We start from the raw sequence: 22,238 nt of genomic DNA, 5'->3' as shown, positions 1-22,238 counted from the left end.
TTAGAAGCCTAGGTGATATGGCTGCAGGTGAGCCCAGTTGTAAGAGAACCTCTGGGCACCAGCATTGTGAAAGCTCCTAGGGGAGCCTCCAGCGCTGCCAGGACAGAGCCACTGTCGGCAGGAAGACGGGATGGAGAGCCTCTGTCTGGGAGACGGAGACGGAGAAGAAAAGGTCATGGGGAGAGGTCAGATCATAAGGAATTGAAAAGAGGAAATAGAGGCAATAAGTCCATTAGGTTTGGGGAGGAAGGAGGGAAGGGAGGGAGGGAGGGAGGGGTAATGAGAGATTGGCAGAGTAGCTGAGTCAAAAGAAGGGTTACTAAAAGTGAGTTATGAGCAGATTTTTTTTGTTTTTAGCAGATTTCTTTAAAAATTTTTTATTGATTGATTTTAGAGAGATGGGGGTGGGGTAGAAGGGGGGGAGAGAGACAGGTAGACATAAATTTGTTGGTCCACTTATTTATGCATCATTGGTTGATTCTTGTGTGTGTCCTAACTGGGGAATGAACCCACAACCTGGCGTATCAGGAAAATGCTCTAACCCACTGAGCTGCCTGGCCAGGGCCGGTTATGAGCAGATTTTTAGGCACAAGGAAAGGAAGCAGAGAGACTGACCATCGTACACATTCTCTAAAGAGGGTGGGATTCAGGGGCTGCGTTTCCTGGCGGAGGGAGGAGCCCTCCTTCCGTAAGATCGGAGGAGAGGCCAGGAGGCGGCCCCTTTATTTACGAGGCATCCAGGACTCTGGAGCCAGAATGGGCAAAAGGCAAGTGCTGTTACCTTCCTCTCTGTTGGTGACGGAAAAAACAAGTCACCCCCTGGAGCAAGTGTGGAAAGTGAGTGTTTGAAGGTTGACACAGACCTTGTGGTGAATTTGATGGAGATGTGACCAGTGACCAAAGAGAAATTGAGGGAATTGCAGCCTTGGCTAGACTTGAGTCCAGCGGGTTTCCATCCCACCTACCCCTGACATTTTCATATGAGGGCTGACCTCTATCACGTTGAATTTAATTGGCCTTTAAAATTTTTGTTTTTAATCAGAGGCATGGAGAAAAGTTTAGGTCTTTAAAATTTTTTTCTTAAAATTGTTTCTATAAAAAGAGAATATATTTAATCTAAAACTTTGAAAATGCTGGTACGCAGAAAGGGCATAAACATCACCCATAACCCTGCAACCCCAAGATAAGATTTAAGATCATGTACTTTTGGACTGCAGTCTCAAGTCATAGATTTTCGACACCGAAGACAAAACCTGTCTTTCTTGACTATTCACTTAACATATACAGGTGCTGAGATGGGTGCTCTTTTAAATCATTTTGTTTGACCCTCTGGGCAGCCCTATTTTATGGGTACTCCTATCATCTCCTCCTTAGAGCTGAGAAGCTGGAGCTGGGAGAGATTAAGTAACTGGCCTAGGATCACTCAGATCATAAGGACAAGCCGAGGCAGATGTGGGCTGAACGGGGATTTGCCAGATGTCTGAGCCCAGGCCCCTGACTGCTATGTGGATGCTGCCCCAGAACAAAGAACATGTATGAGTGGTTTTCCCAGCACACTACTAACGCTCAGTCTGTTCATGTAATTTGTTGTATTTAAACAGCTCTCTGAGCAAACCAAGCCTTCTTAAACTCTCTCTCTCTCTCTCTCTCTCTCTCTCTCTCTCTCTCTCTCACCTTTATTGAGGTATAATGGATTTACAATATACTACCCATATTGGAAGTGTACAGTTTGGAAATGTTGACATATATACACACCTGTGGTATATATATATACCACAGTCAAGACAATGAACATATCTCTGCCATTTCTCCCTCCTGCACCTCCTGTCCCCTTACCCTAGGCAGCTGCTAACCTGCTTTCTGTCACTACACAGTAGTTTGCATTTGCTAAAATGTTCTAAATACAGTATGGACTCTTTCTTGGCCTGGCTTATTTCACTTAGCACAATGATTTTGAGATTACTCTGCTGTGGAGAGTCTTCATTCTTTCCCTCTGTCACTGAGTAGTATTACATTGTAGGGATGTCCCACAGTTTGTTTCTTTATCTGCCTGTTGACGGACATTTGGGTTGTTTTGGATATTTATAGTTTTTGCTTATTACAAAGGGAGCCGCTATAAGTGTGTGTGTTCGAGTCTCTGGACGTATGCTTCCATTTCTCATAGGCCAGTTCTTAGGAGTGGGAAGCCTGGGTCAGTTGGTAGGTGTTTAACTTTTTAAGTTTTCCAAGGTGACGAGTGCCATTTTACACCCCTCCTGGCAGTGTATGGTAGTTTCATTTCCTCCACATCTCCATCAACATTTGGTGTGATTAGTATTTTTTTATTTTTTTAAATTGAGATATAATTGACATAAGACTGTATTCGTTTCAGCAGTACAATGTAATGATTCGATATTTGTATATATTGCAAAATGATCACCATAATAAATCCAGTCAACACCCATCACCACACAGTTACAATTTTTTTGGTGGTGAGAACTGTAATAGCTACTCTCCTAGCGACTTTCAGTTACGCAACACAATATTGTGAACTGTAGTTGCCATGCTGTACATGAAATCTCTTATTTATTTATTTTACAGCTGGGAGTTTGTACCTTTGGACCCTCCCTCTGCTTCACCCATTTCACCTTTTTAATGTTAGCCATTCTGTCAGGTGTGTGGTGGAATCTTGTGGTTTTAATGAACTCTTTGGTATGCAATACTTCCTAGTCCCTGTAACAATAGGAGCCTCAAATATCAAGTAGTAAACGAAGTGAAGAAATGTGAAAATTATTACTAGTCTTAGAGTAATAATTATAGTTCTTTTTATGTCCTAAGTACTTTTAAATGCATTATGTCTAACTCTAGCATCAGCTCTGCAAAGTGGGATTGTCTCCATTTTCTAGGTGACAGAAGTAAAGGCTGAGAGAGGCGAGGAGGCTGAGTTGAGGCCTCGCAGTTAGAGCAGAACAAAGGTTGAACTCAGCCTCCTCTGTTCCAGAGCCCACATACTTTGGCCTCTAGGCTACACTTCATTTTTTAATGTGTTTTCCTTTTTTACAAAAATAAAAGTGTATTTTTCCACTATTGCCCTCTGCCCCAAACACGGAATACAGAACTTTAAGACTTGAAAACAGACAGCTCTGCTGACCAGGCAGACAGGAGGAAAATTATTTTGAATGTAAATTCTTTGTGGAGTCACCACTTGTGAAAGCTCCAAGCCGCAAAGCCTGGCCGAATAAATAAGCCTGCCCTGACTCATTCTCTGCCGTCCAACTCCGGGCCCAGTCTGTTCACATCACTTACATAACCAGGGCCACTTCAGAGAAAACAGGATTTATTATTGTTATGCTGGGCCACTCTTCATTTGTGGAGCTATTTCCATCTCAGATTCAACCTTTAAATCCAACAAGCATTGAACTTGGGTTCTGGCAGTCATTGGTTGAGAACCTACCATGTACTTCCATGAGTTGTCACATTTATTACACACACACACACACACACACACACACACACACACACACCCCTCTTCTCTCCCTCTGTGATTGGGTAGTTTAGCTTTATGGGTAAGAGATAAGCAGTTTGAATCTGCCTCTCGGCTCCTTGCTGGTTCAGTTACCTTGGGCTAGTTACTTAATGTCTCCGAACGCCAGTTTCCTCATCTATAAGATGACATTACGTATATTACCTTCTTCACAAGGGTTGCAGTGAAGATTAATGGAATAATGGAGGTGATCAATAAATGTTAAGTATTATTATCCCCATTTTACTGATAAGCAAAACACTTTTGAGGTGTTTAGTCATTTGGTCAAAGCTGCACAGGTAATTCAGGCTGCAGCAAAATTCAAATGCTCATCTTCAGGTTCCACACTCTTGTGTCCTCACCACCACCCTCTGTTAGGTCCCCACTGGTCCCTCGAAAAACTGGCATGGAAGAAAAGGAGAGCAAGGCAGTTAACTGGCAGAGCCAACACCCAGAGCCCAGTCTTGGAAAAGTCGTACTTGCCAATTAAAGACAATTTGGAAAAAAGAAAAAGAGATTGCCCATAATCTTAACTCCAACCCCATTACGGTGTATTTTGTTTGACTGTCTTTTTAGTAGAAAGTGATGCTTGTTTTTTGCATCATTTTGCAATTGCAGTGCTGTAGTCTTTATTTTTTCACTTTATTTGTTCATGTTTATACATAATTTCATACTTTTCATGAGCATAATTTCTAATGGCCACAGAGGAGTTATCTCCATTTACTTATTTGTTCTCAAATAGTGGGATGTTCATGTCTTCCCCTTTTTTTGTCATTGTTGGTAAAAATACTGTTTTGCATTTTTCAGAATTCCTCTTGCTGAGTGTCCCCTGAAGTAGAATCACTGAGTCAACAGCTATATACCTCAGTAAGCGTTTTTTAAAAGTCAGGTTTATTAAGGGATACTTTATAGAGTAAAATTCACCCTTTTTAGGCAAGAAGTCTTAGAGCCACCCCACCGTTAAGCTACAGATTATTCCCATCACCAGTCTCCTAGTTATCCCTCTATTGTCCATCCTCCCTTCACCCTCAGACTTTGACAGCCACCCATCTGTTTCCTGTCCCTACATTTTTGTGTTTTCCTGAATACTAGATGAATGGAGTTAGCACAGCGCCTTTTGAGTCAGGCGTTTTTCACTTACTGCTTCTGAGATTCATCCAACCTGCTGTGTCTCGGTAGTTTGCTTCTCTCATTCCTGAGTAGTACCCATTGTGCAGGTACACTGCAGTGTGTCGCTGTGTTCACCACTAGATGGGCATTTGGGTTGTTCCTAGTTTTGGGTCATTCTAAATAGCTGCTATAAATATTTGCACAGAGGTTTGTAGGTGAGTGTACGTTTTCACTTCTCTTGGGTAAATGCCAAAGAGGGGGATTGCTGGGTTGATGGGTAGCGTGTGTTTGACGTTATAAGAATTTGCCAAACTGTTTTCCACTTGCTGAGACATGCTGTGTTCTCACCAGCAATGATGAGAGATCCATTTTCCCACATCCTCACTGTTACTGGGTATTATGAGGGTTGGCTTGTTTGCCATTGAAATAGCTATCTCATTATGGTTTTAGTGTGCCTTTTCTTAATGACTCATGATGGCGAGGATCCTTTCATGTGCTTATTTCCATCCATGTCTCTTCTTTGGTGAAATGTCTGCTCAAGTCTCTATCTTTTTAAATTCAGTTATTTGTTTTCTTATTATTGACCTATGAGAGTTTTATATATTTTATCCAATTGTTGTGGGGGTTTTTTTTTTTGCAAATATTTTCTCCCAATCTATGCCTTGTCATTTCATTTTCTTAATGGTATCTTTACCATTTGAAAGATAATGGTATCTTTCAAAGAGGAGCTGTTTCTAATTTTGATGAAGTCCAGTTCATCAGTTTTTTAATCCAATGAACTATCTTCTCTAAGGAATCTTTGCCTAGCCCAAGGTTGCAAAGGGTTTCTCTGGTTTTCTTCAGAAGTTTTATAGTTTTAGGTCTGTGATCTACTCTGAGTTAATTTTTACATTTAGTGAGATGTATGGGTTGGGCATTATTTTGCTTATGGATGTCTGATTGATCCAGTACCTTCTGTTGAGTTGCCCATATAAGTGTGGGTCCATTTCTGGTCTCTCCGTCCTGTTCCACTGGTCTGTGTGTCTATCCTTCTGTGACTACCACACTGTCTTGATTACTGTTGCTTTACAAAAATCCTCAATCTTAGGTAACGAGTCCCCCAGCTTTGTTGTTCTTTTTAAAAATTGTTTGGCTCATCTTCATTGTTTGCCTTTCCGTATAAATTTGAGAATCAGATTGTCATTTTCTCAAAAAGGTCTTCTGGCTTTTGATTGGGATTGTGTCAAATCTATAGGAGAAACAGCATCTCAGCAACATTAACTCTCGCAATCCATAAAAATGATCTCTGTGTCCATTTATTCAGGTTTCTAGCTTTCTCTAAGGTTCTTAAAACACCTGGTCAAATTAAAGGTTGGTCTTCTACATTCAGGGGAGGGTGTTTATTGCTGTGCCCTTCTGGATAACAAAACCACATTTTTCCTAAAAAAAACAAAACAAAAAACACCCCACCTTGCTGGTTTATAATCTCTTGATTATGCTTTATCTCCCATGGATTCCCCCCTCCCTTCCACACTCCATGGATTATAATTATTGCTTTATTTCTTTTAAAGTTTTAAGCTGTTGATCAAAGTATAATATGCATGTAGAAAGCTTCGCTTAAGAATGCATTTCGACAAATTTTCACAAGGTGGAAACACCAGGTCATGAAACAGAATATCACCAGCATCCCAGAACCTCCTTATGGCTGCGTCCTTTACTCCCCCGCCCCCGCCCCATCCTGCCACCAATGGGAGCTGCCATCTCACTGCCTAACACCATGAATTAGTAAGTCGTGGCTTAGAATTTTATTGCTGTAAAGGCCTTCTAGGTTTCTTACTCCATGTCCCCAAAACATGCCCCGCCTCCTCATTTTGCCTTGCTAGTTCATAGAATGACTACCCCTCACCCCCTTCTGCCTCGTTTCTTCTTCCAGCTTCCTTGAAGAGTCCTCCTCATCCTCTCAGCTCAGGTTGAGTTTCATCTGCCCTGGAAGTCCTTCCCTGCTCCTTCGCCCCCAGTCTCCATTGACATAGCACGTCCATTTGACTGTAAGCTCTTCAAGTAACGAACTACTGATACACAACAAGTGTGATGAAATCCAGTTCATTGATATATTTATCCTATGAACTGTCTTATCTAAGAAATCTTTGCCTAGACCCAGTGCCTTCATGGGGGCCCGGCACACTCTGGGATGTCAGTAATTATATGCTGGATGAATGTTCAAAGTCAAGGAAACTGATTCCCCAAAAGGTTAAGTTCCTTGTTCATAGTAGGCCCCTGGCTTTCTGTCCTCACTCACCTTTTTTTTTTTCAAACCCCTTTTCTCCCTCATGTTACTCTGACTTTCCATGATTTTAAAAAAAATTTGTTTATTTCCATGCTGCTTTCGGAGCAAGTGAGAAAATATCACAGCTCTGGAAGGCTGTTTTATCCATCACTAAGGTGAAAAGACAGAGAGGAAGAAACCCTCAACCCCTCAGCTGCCGTAAGAGCAATAGCTTTTCATTGTCAAGTCCGTGAGTCCAGTCAGTCCTCATTTCAGTATCGTCTCAACAGTGTTTAAATCCTTCATACATCTGCCCTGCTACCAATGTATTTTGGGATGCCCTTTCATTAAGATAAGTAAGATTAGTAAGATGGCAACCAAACCTCAGTTTTTATTTCTCTGTGCCAGTAGCTGCTCCCAGTAATGAGTGGGAGTGTTTTTGTGTAGCGTTGGGGCTGCAAGTGGCTAAGTATGAGAAGCAGAGTCCTCCCATCGCAGTGCAGTCGGCATTGAGCTGTGCCTTCGGCAGAAACGCAGTTGCATTCCCTGTAGTGAAGCAGCGAAGGGGGAAAGAGCTTAGCTGAGTGAACTAAACACCAGAGTGCGTCAGTTAGTGATGGGAGTGGTTTACACCTGCCAGCATGGAGGGACCGCCCATTTCGCCAAATCCTCTAAAGCAGTGGTTCTCAACCTTCCTACTGCCACGACCCTTTAATACAGTTCCTCATGTTGTGGTGACCCCCAACCGTAAAATTATTTTCATTGCTACTTCATAACTGTAATTTTGCTACTGCTATGAATCGTAATGTAAATATCTGATATGCAGGATGTATTTTCTTTGTTACAAATTGAACATAATTAAAGCATAGTGATTAATCACAAAAATAATATGTAATTATATATGTGTTTTCCGATGGTCTTAGGTGACCCCTGTGAAAGGGTCGTTCGACCCCCCAAAGGGGTCTCGACCCACAGGTTGAGAACCACTGACCTAAAGGCAGATCTGTCGGTCATTTGAGCACTTCATTCTGAGCGATTCTGTCTAATCTGGGAACTGAGGTGTTGACTTCCTTGTCATCTCAGACAAGTCAGCCAGCCCAAGTGTGTTGTGAGAGTTGGGCGGAAGGCTATTCTGGGGAAGGAATAACAGGTGAGGCTAGAAGGGGAAGCAGCCCCGGGAGTAAACTGAAAAGGGCAGGGAGGAGTGGGATGGGCTGGAGGGAGGGTTCCAGGCACCTGGGCCTATGTGAGCCACACCTGGGAAATCTGTCTCCATGCATTTAGGGTTCCCCAGTCCAGGCTGTGTCTCTTCTGAGCTCTGGGGGTTCCTCTTAAGTGTTTAACAGTGTCCCCAGTGCACGGGGAGTGCCTCTGACTTAGACCATATCCCCTGGAGACGGGCCAGTGCCTAGTCTGAAGCTCCGGGAAGGCGTTGGTAGTGCCCAGAAAGACTTTGCAGCCACCCACTCTCTGCTCCTCAGGAAAAGATCGGCTGGCGAAAGGACGCCTTGCACCTGCTGGTCTTCACAACGGACGACGTGCCCCACATCGCACTGGACGGAAAACTGGGGGGCCTGGTGCAGCCACACGATGGCCGGTGCCACCTGAACGAGGCCAACGAGTACACCGCATCCAACCAGATGGTGAGGGCTGGGCCCCAGCGCCGCCCGTGACCTGGCCCGGGGTCACCTGGCCAAGGGCTCACCTGGCAGCGACATCCTCGTCTGGCCCTCTGCTCACGGACGTCCCCATCCTTGGTGGGGATTGGGTTTCATTAGTCCACCTTCCCCAGCGGGGCTTCCAGAACTCCTCTTTGACTGGGAGCACTTTCTGCCACTGGGTCATCTTTCTGCCATTGTGCCCCCAAGTGGGAGTGTTTCCCTGAGGGAAGGGGTGATCCGGGAGAGGGGGTAAAGCTCAGAGGGGAGAGGTGATCTTAGAGGAGGGCGGGGCCTGTGCTCCTGCAGAGAGAAAAGCTGGGATGGAAGTTACAGGGCACACCAAGCCAAAGCTTCCTGACTCTAGGAGTGAGCTCTGAGCACTGGGCTCCATCAGTGTCAGGAGGGGGCAGGGAGCGTCCTGTGTGGAATGGAGGCCCCAGGGACCTTCCCCTCCCAGTGACCTACGACCAGGACCCTGCAATTTAAAAGAATTTATCTAAAACTTCAAACATAGATAATGATCAATAGACCAGAAAAATGGATTCCCACATTCCCATCACCCAGACCCAATAGTTACCAAGACCTATTCAATTAAATTACTATTCAATTAAAAAATCATAAATCTATGCCTTCTTCCTTCCCGAATCCATTCTGGTATCTGGCTAGAAAGGAATTCTTTCTAATTTTCTTTGCTGGACAAGCCCATTTTCTCCAGTTTCAAGAGGTGGCCAGTGTCCAAGCCTTCGTATTACCCACGAATAATGGGGTCTAGGAAAAGGACTCCTAGCTGTAGAACCTGGTAACTATAGAGCTGAAATGGGCCCCTGTGCCCGTCATTAGCCCTTAAAATCCTTCAGGACATTGTTAAAGTGCCTCTCAGCTTCCTCCCACCCTCCCAGCTTGTATCCCCCTACCCGCCCCCTGCCCTCCACCATGGCCTAACTTTTGGTGCAGAGGTCATGAGCAGGACTCAGCAGAACTCGGGGGGTCGGGGCACAGGCAGGCCCAAGCGTGAAGCCTACGTAAAGGAGAATGAGCCAGGGAGATCGAGAGGAAAGGTCTTAGGGACAGAGGAAAGGTGATAGGTGCTGATGGTAGATGGGAGGATGTGGTGGCTGTTCTTTGGGGGTCTCCCAACTATGCCCCTTCCCTGCCGAAAGGATGGGAACACGGGCCAGGTATGATAAACGGCCATTCATCACCTCCCCATTTTGGGTGGGGGGAGTGTGATCTAGTTTCCTGGAGGGTCTCCTCTGCACCTGTCCTCAGGGGAAGCCGTCACTGGGGCTGGGTGGTGGAGGGGCTGCCAGGGAAAGATGCTTTTCATGGCTGGCGTTGAGTGACTGAGTGCACGTTGCAGCTGGCAGTGTCTCACCTGTTAGAAGTGTCACAGCTTGACTTTTGCGTTGGACCTAGGACTACCCATCCCTCGCCTTGCTGGGAGAGAAGTTGGCAGAGAACAACATCAACCTCATCTTTGCGGTGACGAAAAACCATTATGGGCTCTACAAGGTACACCTGGAGGGAGGGAGGGAAACTGGTGTCCTAATCCTGGGGGCCATGCTGACCCTAAGGTGAATGGGAGGCTAGAATGTGGGGGGAGGTTAACAGCCCTACTCTGTGTGTGGGGAGGACCATAGGAGGGGTGGATTATAGCCCCGTCTTATTCTTGTGAAAAATATCCGTGTTAAAGCAATTTACCCAGCAGTGTATACCTTTACAAGGAATGGAAACATGTGGTATCTCATTTAATCTTGAGAAAAACTTGGGAAATATGAATTCTCGCTTCTCAGATGATGAAATGGAAACACACCGGTTTGGGGGGCAGGGAGGAGGGGGTGCACACTCTGATGAGGAAGGACAGAATAAAGTGAAAATGCACAGGAAGAAAACGAAGGCATCGAAGCAGGCTGGTCACTAGCTCCAGTTCTCCTGAGCTTTCCTGCCTTGCCCACAGGGTCCGGGGGGCCATGGGTTAGCCTGGGACAGGAACTCCCAAAGGAAACAAGAGATTTCTTGAGGGAACAGAGCAGTCTGTGTGTGAATCTGTTCTGTCTAAAAGAGGCTGTTTCCAGGTCCTTCCATGGACCATCAGACTAACTCCCCCGGTGAGCGTGCTTTCCCACAGTCACAGGCACATGGGGAACAAGCACTCGCCTCCCTCCGAGTGGCTCAGGGAGCGCATCTATGCTAAACGTAAGCCCAGCTCGCCTCCGACACCTTGGAATTGAGAGGCTATGGGACCCTCATCCCCACCCTGGAACAGCCGGCCCTGGTCCCTTCTTCCCTCTCTGAATGCCCACCAAGAGCCTTTGTCTAATTACGTTTATCTCCCGCTCCTGCCTGAGATCACTGCCGATAAAGGGCCACTTACATGTTCTTGAGCTCTGCATCTTCTTTCAGTCTGAACCCATTTTAGAAGATGAAAGCGATTGTTTTTCTTTTTCGTTTGGTGGAAGGTAGCAGGATAACACATACCCATCCGCAAAGAGCGTGTTTAGAGGACCAGGCGCGCAGACTGTGCTGGGTGTGTCCCAGGTGCACAGGCGGGAAGACATCCACCTAGGCTGAGCCATCCTTGCTCACAACCAGGGACACCTTGCTCAGGGAGGCACCCACGACAGGCTGAGGGCGGAGGGTGTTTCTAAAGTTTCTGTCACTTTACTAAGTGGCATACTCAGGTGTTAGTACAACTGAAAGAGAAAAGGCAACTACTTCAGGCCGCCTGCTTTGTGGCAGGACTTCACCCAGAGATCCCCTGGGAAAGAGGCTGAGCAGATTGAGGGCATCCTTGAGCTGATCCCGGGAATAACTGCAGACGAGGAGAGAGCTGGCAGGAAGTAGGGTGGAATGTGTTGGCCTTGGAGGAGGGACTTTCAGAGTTGTCCCTTATATGCCAGGGGGTGTGGTCTCCAACAAGGAGCATGGCTTACACCAGGGGTCCTCAAACTACGGCCCGCAGGCCACATGCAAATACAAATATTGTATTTGTTCCCGTTTTGTTTTTTTACTTCAAAATAAGATGTGTGCAGTGTGCATAGGAATTTGTTCAGAGTTTTTTTAAAACTATAGTCCGGCCCTCCGACGGTCTGAGGGACAGTGAACTGGCCCCCTGTTTAAAAAGTTTGAGGACCCCTGGCTTACGCTGTAGGAACAGGTCTAGACCTTCAGGAATGGGTGCTGCACAGCCTACGGCAATGCCCATTTCCCTGCGCAGTTCCTTTCACCTTTCCTTGTGGCCTCCTCTCCAGTGCGTGGTGTGGGAGAGTGGCAGACCAGCATGGGGCCCCTTCCATTCTAGAGCAGGGTTCACTCTGATGGCATGGAAGGGCAGATGGACTGACTTCTTTTTTCTTCATCCCCTCCCAAGAATTTTACAGCCCTGATACCCGGAACAACGGTGGAGATTTTACACGGAGACTCTAAAAATATCATTCAGCTGATCATCAATGCGTACAGTGTAAGTCATCAGTTTCTTCCCGATCCCCGCCTCCACCCCAACCCTCTTCCCCTGAGGCTCCAGGAGCTGCCTGGACTCAGGTGGGCAGCGCACCATGCCGGATGCTCGGCTCTGCTTCCTGACTCTTGCCTCTTGAGTTTGGTGCCTTCCTCCTTTGCTCAGATTCGGGGTGGAGAAGGCCATCTGGCTTGAAGCCTCTCCTCCCCTCCCCTCTGCCAACCTGACTCTCATCATCAGCTGGTCCCTGTGAGCTGTGGATGCTCAGTCAGACTCAGCCCGCGGCCCCTGACCCTGCAGGTTCTGACTGCGTGATACCCCAGGTCCCACTGTAGCATCTCGCTTCGGTGGGTGCGGGTACTCTCCACCCACCAGTTGCCTAGGCGATCCCGCCACTGTGCTCCCTGTGGGGAGACGGGAGGAGCACGCACACAGATGTCACCTCACAGTGGCAGGACAGTTGAAATTCCCCAGGCTCATGGAGCTTAGCTCAGAACTGCAAACTGAAATGGGGTAGAAGACCCGAGAAGAATCAGTAATAGGTCTTTGCCTACACACTCAGGATCTGACTGTAATTGGAGGAGCCTGGGTGGGCCTGGGAGATTCTGTGCTGTAGTAAGCCATCGCATAGCTTGGCTCTGCTATTGCAGCATTTACAGACGTGGCTTAGGAGTCACTTCCACACCCCAAACTGACTGTCCGTGATTCCCACGCCTCTCTCCTCTTTATTCTCCTTTACCTCAGTTCTCAATACCCAAGAAGTACCTGCCTCCACCTACCTTAAAAATTGTTTTTAATATATTTTTATTGATTTCAGAGAGGAAGGAAGAGGGAGATAGGGATAAAAACATCAATGATGAGAGAGAATCATTGATCGGCTGCCTCCTACTAGGGAGAGAGCCTGCAACCCAGTCATGTGCCCTGACCGGGAATTGAACCGTGACCTCCTGGTTTGTAGTTCGATGCTCAACCACTGAGCCACACTGGCTGGGCTGGGCAGACCTACTCTCCCCCCACGCCCCCCAGGAAAGTGGCAGGCACAGGTTCTTGTGCTGGGAGGTACTAATATGCTATCCGTGCCCTCTCCCAGCAAAGCTCCCAGTACCCACCTTGCCCTTCACAGGGCCAGGTAACTCCCAAACAGGATTCAAAGTGTGTCTTCTGTTTAAAACAAAGTTATACATAGAGTAAGTGTAGTCTAAGTATCACCATTAGTTCTGGGAGCCCAGTTAGCCACTGTGCCGTCCCATGTATGAGATGAACCATCTTTCCAGCCACGACTGATTGACAGATGAGCATTTGGAGCTCAGCCTTTTCCAGTGTTGATTTTTCAATCTACTGCTCCAGCCCTTTTCTGAGTGACTAGAGCCATAGGGGGTGCCCTCGCTGGGTCCATTGGTCACCTCAAAACCAAGATCCCAGTAAGACAGGTTTCCAGGTTATACTCAGTGACTTTCAGATTTCCAGTGAATGGAAATGTAATGAACTGAGAGAGCATTTGAGAAGAGAGAGTGTGTAGAAGGGAGGGGGCCTGGGCTGCTGAGTGTTGTCCTCTTTTTGAGGCCCCTGCCTCGCTGTGAACCTCTTGGGAACAAGCTGTGGGCACTGAACTGAAGAAGTTAGAGTGAGCCCTGGCCAGCTAGCTCAGAGGGTGGGAGCATCATCCTGCGCACCAGAAGGTGGCTGGTTCGATTCCCGGTCAGAGCACATGCCTAGATTGTGGGTTTGGACCCCAGCTGGGGAGCATATGGGAGGCAACTGATGGATGTTTCTCTCTCACATCAATGTTTCTCTCTCTCTCTTCCTCTCTCTCTGAAATCAATGAGCATGTCCTTGGGTAAGGGCAAAAAAGAGAAAGAAGGCAATGCAAGAGCTGGAACCATACCTGGGTTGTCCCCACCCCATCCTTCTGGAGTCTGGATTGGGAGGGGGCTGCTGCTGGACCTGTTCTCACTGGTGGGGTGACCACAGCTTGCCTCCTGCTGAGCCAGGGCCTTTGAGGGAGCAATGGCTGAAGAGCAACTACATCTTAAGCTCTGGGGTGGGGTGAGGATGTTCTCCTGAGCTGCTGGGGAGGAGCCACCTCCCAGCATTTTCGTCCCCAGCTCCTGAGTCAGCCCCTGTGGGCGATGACAGACTCTGGGCCTCCCTGAGGGCATTTCCTGGTGAAGGCCCAGGCTCTCATCTCCTCCTGCCTTTGATAAAGGAGGGCATAGGACACCCAGGTGCATAGACCTGGCTGGGAGGTGTCCGGCAGAAATGAAAAACAGCTCAGTCAGCGCTGTGCGGCTAAGGAATACGATCCACAATGACTAGTCAAATTCATGGAAAGTTTTAAAGCAGCTTTATTGGGAGACAATGAACACATAATAAACTGTACAGATGTAAAGGGTTCAGTTTAAGTTCTGACACACGTACCTGCCTGTGAAACTATCCACACTTGCGGGGGCTGCTGGGAACCGGGGAGCGTGGCGTTGTTGGAGGTCCCGGGTGGGACCCCCACGTGCTGGCAGTGTTCTCTCTCTGAGCCCCATTGCGTTGGCTCTAAGCAGGACCATGATACACGAATTTGTGTTCTTTACAGAGATCCAGGGGCCTGGGGAAGCGTGCTCTGTCTGTGTGGGGGCAGGAGAGGAGTGGGGAGCCCTCCGCTGCTGAGGAGCCGGGACGGAATGAATAGAGAACAACCTTTTCCGGGGAGCTGCGTGTGGAGCTGGGGTGAACCGCTGAGGAATTGTGGGAACCTCGCTCTGAAACTTGAGTCTGAGCTAAACCGGTTCTTAAAAGAGAACCCGTTAGGGAATGAGACATTCAATGGATGAATGAACATTTGAAACTCAACTTTTTTCAAATGGGCAATTCTGGCATATGATCCACAATGACTAGTCAAGTTCAGCTGACAGTTTTAAAGCAGCTTTATTGGGAGACAATGAACACAGGATAAACCGTACAGATGGAAAGTGTACAGTTTAAGTTGTGACATACATATATACCTACCTGCAAATCCATCACCACCGTCACCATATGGGACAGACCCTCACTCTGCATAAGTGGACGGGTGGCCGTTGCCTTCTTCTACCCCTCCTCCCCCCAGTGGAATTTTAAAGTAAGATATTCAGTATAGAGATGTGAAATGGCAGGAATCTGGAGCAAAGCCCTGGTGGTGGAAGCCGCGTTGGTGTTCTGGTGCTCGATGCTGATTTAGTACCTGTTTCATGTTGCCAGTGTTTCTGGCAAATGGGAAGCCCATGGACTTTTTAGCACTTTTCCTGGGGTTGAGCCTAGTACTGGCCTCTGCTATGGTGCGTGTGTGTGTGTGGTGTGTGTGTGTGTGTGTGTGTGTGTGTGTGTAAAGGTGGGGGTGGTGTGTATGTAGGGTATGTGGTTGGGGTGTGGGGGGTTGTGTATGATGGGGGTGTGGTTGGAGTATATGTATGTGTGTGGTGTGTATAGTGTGTGTGTATGTGTGGTTGCTTGTGTGGTGTATATATCTGTGTAGTATGTGTATGGTGTGTGTGGTGTATATGTGTGGGGGTGTGTTTGTGTGGTATGTGTGTGGCGTGTGTATGGTGGGTATGTGGGGTGGAGATGGGGGTGTATGTATGGTGTATGTGTATGGTGTATGGGGTTATATGTGTATGATGTGTGTGGGGGTGTGTGTGTGGTGTGTATATCTGTAGTATGTATGGTGTATGGGGGGTGTATGTGTATGGTGTGTATGGAGGGTGTATGTATTGTGGCTGTGGCTGTGGCTGTGGCTGTGGGCATGGCTATGGGCGTGGCTTTGGCCTTGGCCTCACTAGAGGCCCCAGTTAGCCCTGGCTACCCTTTCACCTGTTCCTCTCTCTGGCCAGGGTCCAAGCCCAGCTCTACCCGGACTGTTTGCATTTCTCTGTGTCACCTTTCCATCTCAGCGGTTTCTGGTGCATTTCAAATGAGTCATACAGCACATGACTAAGTGAGGGTGTTGACTTTTACCCCCGAGAGTTGCTGGCAGACCATCTGTGGGGACATTCTAGAAAGACTTTGGTTGGAACATATGTAACAGATGAAATAGCTGCGGCATTTAGCTCGGCTGCGGAGGGAGCAAAATGGGAAGGGCATGTTTAATTTAATATCTTGCAGAATCCATTCTGTCCTATGCAATTTTCATAGTGAGAAATCTTCAACCCTGGGCTTTGATTTGTAAATTTATTCTTGCTGTGCCAGATTCTCCATTGAGAGAGATCCCCGAATCCCCGAAGGGTGTTCAGCGATGGGGTGCTTCGCTGCACAGCTGGTGCTGGTGCTGGTGCTGGTGCTGGTGCTGGTGACAGGGCCCCTGCCAGCGCCCAGAGGGGCCCTGGCTGCACACACACAGCACCTGCATCGCGTCGCACTGAGAAAGGGGAGTGAGGACCCAGAGGGCAGTCACTGCGGCCTCTTCTCCGGGTGGGAAAGGCAGATGGAGCTGGAAACCGCAGCCGTTGCATGCGGAGGCGACGTCAGAGCCGCGGTGTACGCTGCCCCTCACCGAGCATGTGTTTCTCTTTTTGCTGTTGCCATAAAGTCTGCTCCCTCCCACACCACCGCTGCCTGACTTAAAGCAGTTGCAGATGTGCCCTGGGCTGACCGAGTGCTTAATAGCCTTCAGACTTCTGACATTCTCAACAACACTGTCTCCTCGCCTGAGGATGAGGCGTAAGGAAGCATCTTCAGGGGCAGAACTGGTAGGGGTTGGTTGAAGGTCAGGAGCCCCACCTACGTCTTCCTGTGGAAGAACTGCACTGCCTGTGGCTTTGGCCCTCCACTGTCTCTTGTTTTCTGTTCCTTCACGGTATCCATGCATCCATGCATTCAGCAAGTACATACTAACAGCTGGCAGGCGTCATGCTAGACCTTGGGAATAAAACTGAGCAGAACACAGTCCTGCCCGCTGGGATTTCAGTCTTTTAGGGAAGACTGACCCCTACAAGCAGAATACACCTGGCCATCCACACTCTTCACAGACAGAGCCAGGTTTACAAGAAAGAAGTCCTGGGCGTGGTGATTACAGAGAGCACCGTGGGGGGCCGGAGGGCCTGGCCCCATCCTGGTCCTGCCCACCTCTGGCACAGGTGACCCCGGATGAGCCCTGTTCTCTGGCCTCCACTTCCATAGAAAGAGAGGTCCGAACTAAGTCATCTCCATGATCCCTGCCCTTCTCACATCTTGAGAGTTTCCAGTTTTAGAGAGTGTGTAGCAAGCGGGAATAATATAAATTTCAGATCAGAACACAAAACTTTGGGGTCTTACGGCCAGAGGAGACTATAGAATTCAGGTTCCATCCGTTATAGTTACTGGTTCATAGACTGGGAGCCCCAGTCCAGTGCTCTTTCTCCACTGACGCGTCCAGGTTCAGGATCTTCACGGGGAGCACTGGTACTCCCTCACAGCATCCTGTTTGTGAACCATAAGGCCCGTATTTCTTTTTTTTAAAAAAATATATGTTTTTATTGATTTTTTTTAGGGAGAGGGAGAGAGAGCAACATCTTTGTGAGAGAGAAACATTGATCAGTTGCCCTGACCAGGGATCAAACTTATGTACCCTGACAGGGAACTGAATCCGAGACCTTTTGGTGCACAGGGCTATGCTGCAACCAGCTGAGGCACACGGGCCAGGACCACAAGGGCCATATTAACCTGACTCTCCCCAGGAAACTTCTTACATAGCTCCAGTCCACCTAGCCCTTTCATGACATACTGTTTTGCCTCATCCTCATAGTTAGTCAAATTTTTAAAAATTATCTAGTCTTTCAAAAATAACTTTAAGTTTGTCCCACTAGGCTGGAGCTCCTTAGTGTGGCTGCCGTTAGACTGTCCATCCTTCCATCCATCAACAAAAGCTTGTGCTCAGTCCCAGGGAGAAATATAATATGGCCCTTAGAATTCACAACTCAGTGGGAATAGCTAATCACTTCCAGCAGGAGAGTGCGTGTGTGCCTGTGTGTGTGTGTGTGTGTGTGTGTGTGTGTGGTGCGGGATTGGGAGTGGGGGTGGAGCGGCGGTCTCCTTCTCCAGTGTGTGTGTGTGTGTGTGTGTGTGTGTGTGTATGTGTGTGTGTGGTGCGGGGTTGGGAGGGAGCGGTGGAGTGGTGCTCTCGCAAACTTCTCCAGTTCAGGCTGGCACTTCCGAGAGGAAGTGGATTTAAGACAGAGTATTTTTAGAGTTTTAGATGCACTTGCACAATTTGTTGCAAAGGAAGAGAGTTTTTCACGGAGACTATTTTTACCAGCTGTTAATTTGTTAGGAAAACTGCATATTTAACGTTTACAAGTTTAATACTACGTGTTCAGCAAAATGAAAAAGAAGAGAGAAGACAGAAAGGAAACTCCGTGAGAGCAAGAGGCAGTTCTGCCTCCTGTTCTGTCAGTGGTGTGCTCCTGGAAGGCACCTGAGAAGTCAGCCAGCCACCAGTTGATCCTGGGCGGCAGGTGTCCATGAGTCCCTTGGAGTGTGCACATCCTGCTACGCAGAGCGTGCTAAGTGCCTAAAATATCTGGGGGGTAAGGTGTGCCCCCTAAATATAAGCCAATTACTTTATTTGGTTTCAGTCTCCAAAGTACATCCTCTTTGAGATTTCAATGGCAATTTTTTAAACTAACACAGAAAATTGTTCAACTGTTTCACAATCTAAATACACCTGAGTATCCAGCACCTGGCTAAAAAAAACCCACCACAGAATATTATTAGTACCCAGAAGTCCCTATCCTGTCTCCCCGCCCCCATTACTGCCCCCCAAGGGGAACCATTAATTTGCCTGTTTTGAATTTCATGTAAATAGAATCATGTAGTTTATAGGCCATTTGTGTCTGGCTTCTTTCGGGCATTGTTATCTTCATGAGATTCATCTGTGTCATGAGATGTAGTCATGTTTCATCCATTCTCAGTGCTGTGTGGCATTGTGTGAACACGCCCCCATTTAAAAGTAAAACCTATTCTGTAGATAGGCATTTGGGTAGCTGTTAGGGACAGTGTTGCTATAAACATCCTTGTACCTACCTTCTGGTTAGTGCACATCTCTGTTGCCTACAGTCCTTGGGTGAATTAACAGGTCTGAGGTTGGCCTGAGCTTGAGTAGATGCTGCCGAAAGGTTTTCTCAAAGGCTGTACCGATTGACGCTCCCACCAGCAGGATGCGAGGGCCTCAGTTGCTCCGCACCTTTCTAACACTTGATGTTCTCAGTCTTTTTTTTTTCTTCTATTCTGATGGGAAATTTTGGCTTGATTTTCAATTCACTTACTGTCTTGAGAACACAATTCACACAAAAGATGTTATTCTCTGATAATGCCGTTCCGCCTCGTGCAGGTGGCTCTCATCTGACGGGGAGGGGTTGGGCCAGAAGAACAATACGGTTCCAGGGGAAAGTGCCTGTTGAACTGATTTGGAAGGAAGAGAAGGAGCCAGCCAGGGGAAGAGAGGAGAGGAGCCACTGAGCAGAGGAATGTTATTCCATGGGTGAAGGCCCACAGTTTGGAGAGCACAGGGCGACGTGGGAGGGTTTGAGGAGCTGCATGTCTGAAGCTGAGGGTGGGAGGAGAGGTGGCTGGAGAGGCAAACAGGTTGGAGCATCATCCCTTGAAGCAGATAGTAATGACGTATGGCAGGTGGACCATGTCCCACATCTCCGAGCTCCCAGCAGAGACCTCAGGCAGGTTTAGCTAGATCGGGCTGAGGGTGTGGAAAGAAAGGGGCACTGAAATGATCCAACTGGCTCTTACCTGAGTGAGAGGAAGCCATGTGGGCATCAGAGAGCCACTGTGGAAAGCATCCTGGCCATTACTAAGTGGTTTGGGCCACATCTTCTCTCTCTGTCCAGAGCATCCGGTCTAAGGTGGAGCTGTCAGTCTGGGATCAGCCTGAAGACCTTAACCTCTTCTTCACTGCCACCTGCCAGGACGGCGTGTCCTACCCTGACCAGAGGAAGTGTGAGGGCCTGAAGATCGGGGACACGGTGAGTTCTCTCTCCTCTCCGTTTATGTGGCACAGTTAGTACTGGCCATCATTCTTTGGCTTCTGATAACTTCTGTGACTTATCAGGTTCTTTCAGGGTTTTGCATTCTGCCTTCCTACTTATCAGCCTGGGGGGCTTTCCTGAGCCTGCCCTGTGTTGTCATCTTCAAGGTTCCAGATGGATTTGTTTAAAAGCCCCGGGCGAGGCCTGGCCAGTGTGGCTCAGCTGGGCATCATCCTGTGCCCCGAAAGGTTGCTGGCTGGATTCCTGCTCAGGTCACATAGCCTGGGTTTCAGGCTCCATCCCTGATATGGGGCAGGCAGGAGGCAGCCAGTCAATGTTTTGCTCTCTCATAGATGTTTCTCTCTCCCTTTCCCTTCCTGTCTCTAAAAATAATTTTTTTTAAAAAAAGCCCCAGTCAGTAGATGGCCTCAGTACATTGTCCCCTGTCTTCCTCAGGTTGACTTTGTGCCCGTGGCGTTTTACATCATTATTATTTCCAGTGGGCAGGAACGGGATCAGGTGGGAGAATATGGGCAGGGATCTGAGAGTCCTGGCCTCATTACTAGTCTTCTACAGCTCACTCTGTGCTTTGGATAATCGGACCCTCACTTTTCCCTCCTGTAAAATATGAAGAAATCCACTCACCTCTTCTGTTTGATGAAATGGGATGGAGAACTTTACAGAACGGAGGGCATGGGTGCCTTGTGTGCACTAAGTGGATGTGACTGCATGATGGGGAAGAAGCGTTGTATGTCAAGTTGTGCAGCTGTGTGCCAAACCAAGGACTCGAGGGAGGGTAGACAGGTGATGAGGACACAGACGGGGCACTGGGCTCAGGCAGGCAGCGTGGACTCCAAAAAGCAGCTCAGAAAGATGTAGGGAGAGGGCATGGCTGGTTACACCACAGTCTTCTGGGTTTCTCACATTCCATAGTTGATCCTCTCCTCCCTCCCCTTTCACAACTGCCCTTAATCCACTTCACAGCACCTGGGCTTGCCCTCACCCATCCAGACATGACCACGGTGCCTTGTCCCACCGAAAGGACAATTCAAAATAATGGTGTCGATGTTGAGAAGGACTTGAGGGACTGGGTAACAAATCTTTTTCTAAGACGGGTTTTTCCTCAAGCATCTTTGCTAAAAAAAAAAAAAAGAAAGAAAGAAAGAAAGAAAAGAAAGAAAGAAAAAGAAATAAAGAAAAAGTGAAAGAGGGCCTCCTCAAGTTGTCAGATATATCATTAAAAATGATTATTTAGCCCTGACTAGTTGGGCTCAGTGGATAGAGCATCGGCCTGCAGACTGAAGGGTTCCAGGTTGGATTCTGGTCAAGGGCAGTTAAAAAAAAATGATTATTTATGGCATTACCACAGAGGGCATTCAGGAATAGGATGATGTTGCTGTAACAAAACTTCTATTCCCATCTTCCTATTTATGTGAATAAGTTTTTTTGGAGGGAGTGTTTTAATCTATACAATAACAAATAAGAATAGAATTAATACTGATCCCTGTCTTATTTAGCAAAAAGGGGATTATTATTTCACATATACATGAACTATTGGGGTATTCCTTCTGGAAGACCAGCGATGAGACCAAGCCCGTGGCCCCTCGACCCCAGCCAGTGATGCATAAGACATTACAGTAAAAATTTTATTGTTTAAAGTATTACATGTCTCTTTTTCTTCCATCGACCCCTCCCCAGCCACTCCCACCCACCATAAAATGTTATTTTTAATGCTTGTCAAGTTTAGCAACATATATGGTGTCCCAAAAATGTATACACACACTTCGAATAATTATAAAAGCAGTGTTTATTAAAATACATTTTATTTTCAAAATTGAGCTACCAGCTGTTAAAGTGTGTATAAATTTTGGGGGGATACCCTGTATTTATGTTATTTTGATAAATTAATTAATCCAGATAATTTTTAAAAACACACAAAAGATCACCAACTTACACCATACACAAAAATAAACTCCAAATGGATAAAGGACTTCAATGTAAGACGAGAAACCATAAAAATACTAGAGGAATCCAAAGGCAACAAAATCTCAGACATATGCCGAAGCAATTTCTTTTTTTTTTCTTAATTTTTTATTACAAAGGATATTACATATGTGTCCATTTTTCCCCCCACCCTAGACAGTCCCCTAGCCTCCCAAAGCAATTTCTTCACCGATACAGCTTCTAGGGCATTGGAAACTAAAGAGAAAATAAACAAATGGGACTATATCAAAATAAAAAGCTTCTGCACAGCAAAAGAAACCATCAACAAAACAACAAGAAAGCC

The 22,238-nt window shown here is 47.2% G+C and overlaps 1 protein-coding gene across 1 annotated transcript in view; it reads left to right on the top strand.

The window, feature by feature from the left end:
• ITGB5 (integrin subunit beta 5) overlaps window positions 1-22,238 on the top strand; it is a 101,609-nt gene that overhangs the window by 40,699 nt on the left and 38,672 nt on the right. Inside the window, exons 6-9 of the mRNA XM_015571321.1 lie at window positions 8,339-8,500; window positions 9,935-10,030; window positions 11,889-11,978; window positions 19,814-19,948. Coding sequence (XP_015426807.1) covers window positions 8,339-8,500; window positions 9,935-10,030; window positions 11,889-11,978; window positions 19,814-19,948 — 483 coding nt within the window. The remainder of the gene's footprint in view (window positions 1-8,338; window positions 8,501-9,934; window positions 10,031-11,888; window positions 11,979-19,813; window positions 19,949-22,238) is intronic.

This window comes from Myotis davidii, unplaced genomic scaffold, assembly GCF_000327345.1.
Source record: "Myotis davidii unplaced genomic scaffold, ASM32734v1 scaffold9, whole genome shotgun sequence".
Lineage (NCBI taxonomy): Eukaryota > Metazoa > Chordata > Mammalia > Chiroptera > Vespertilionidae > Myotis > Myotis davidii.
The sequence above is the reverse complement of the archived record's forward strand: the minus strand, read 5'-3'. Positions and strand labels throughout refer to the sequence as shown.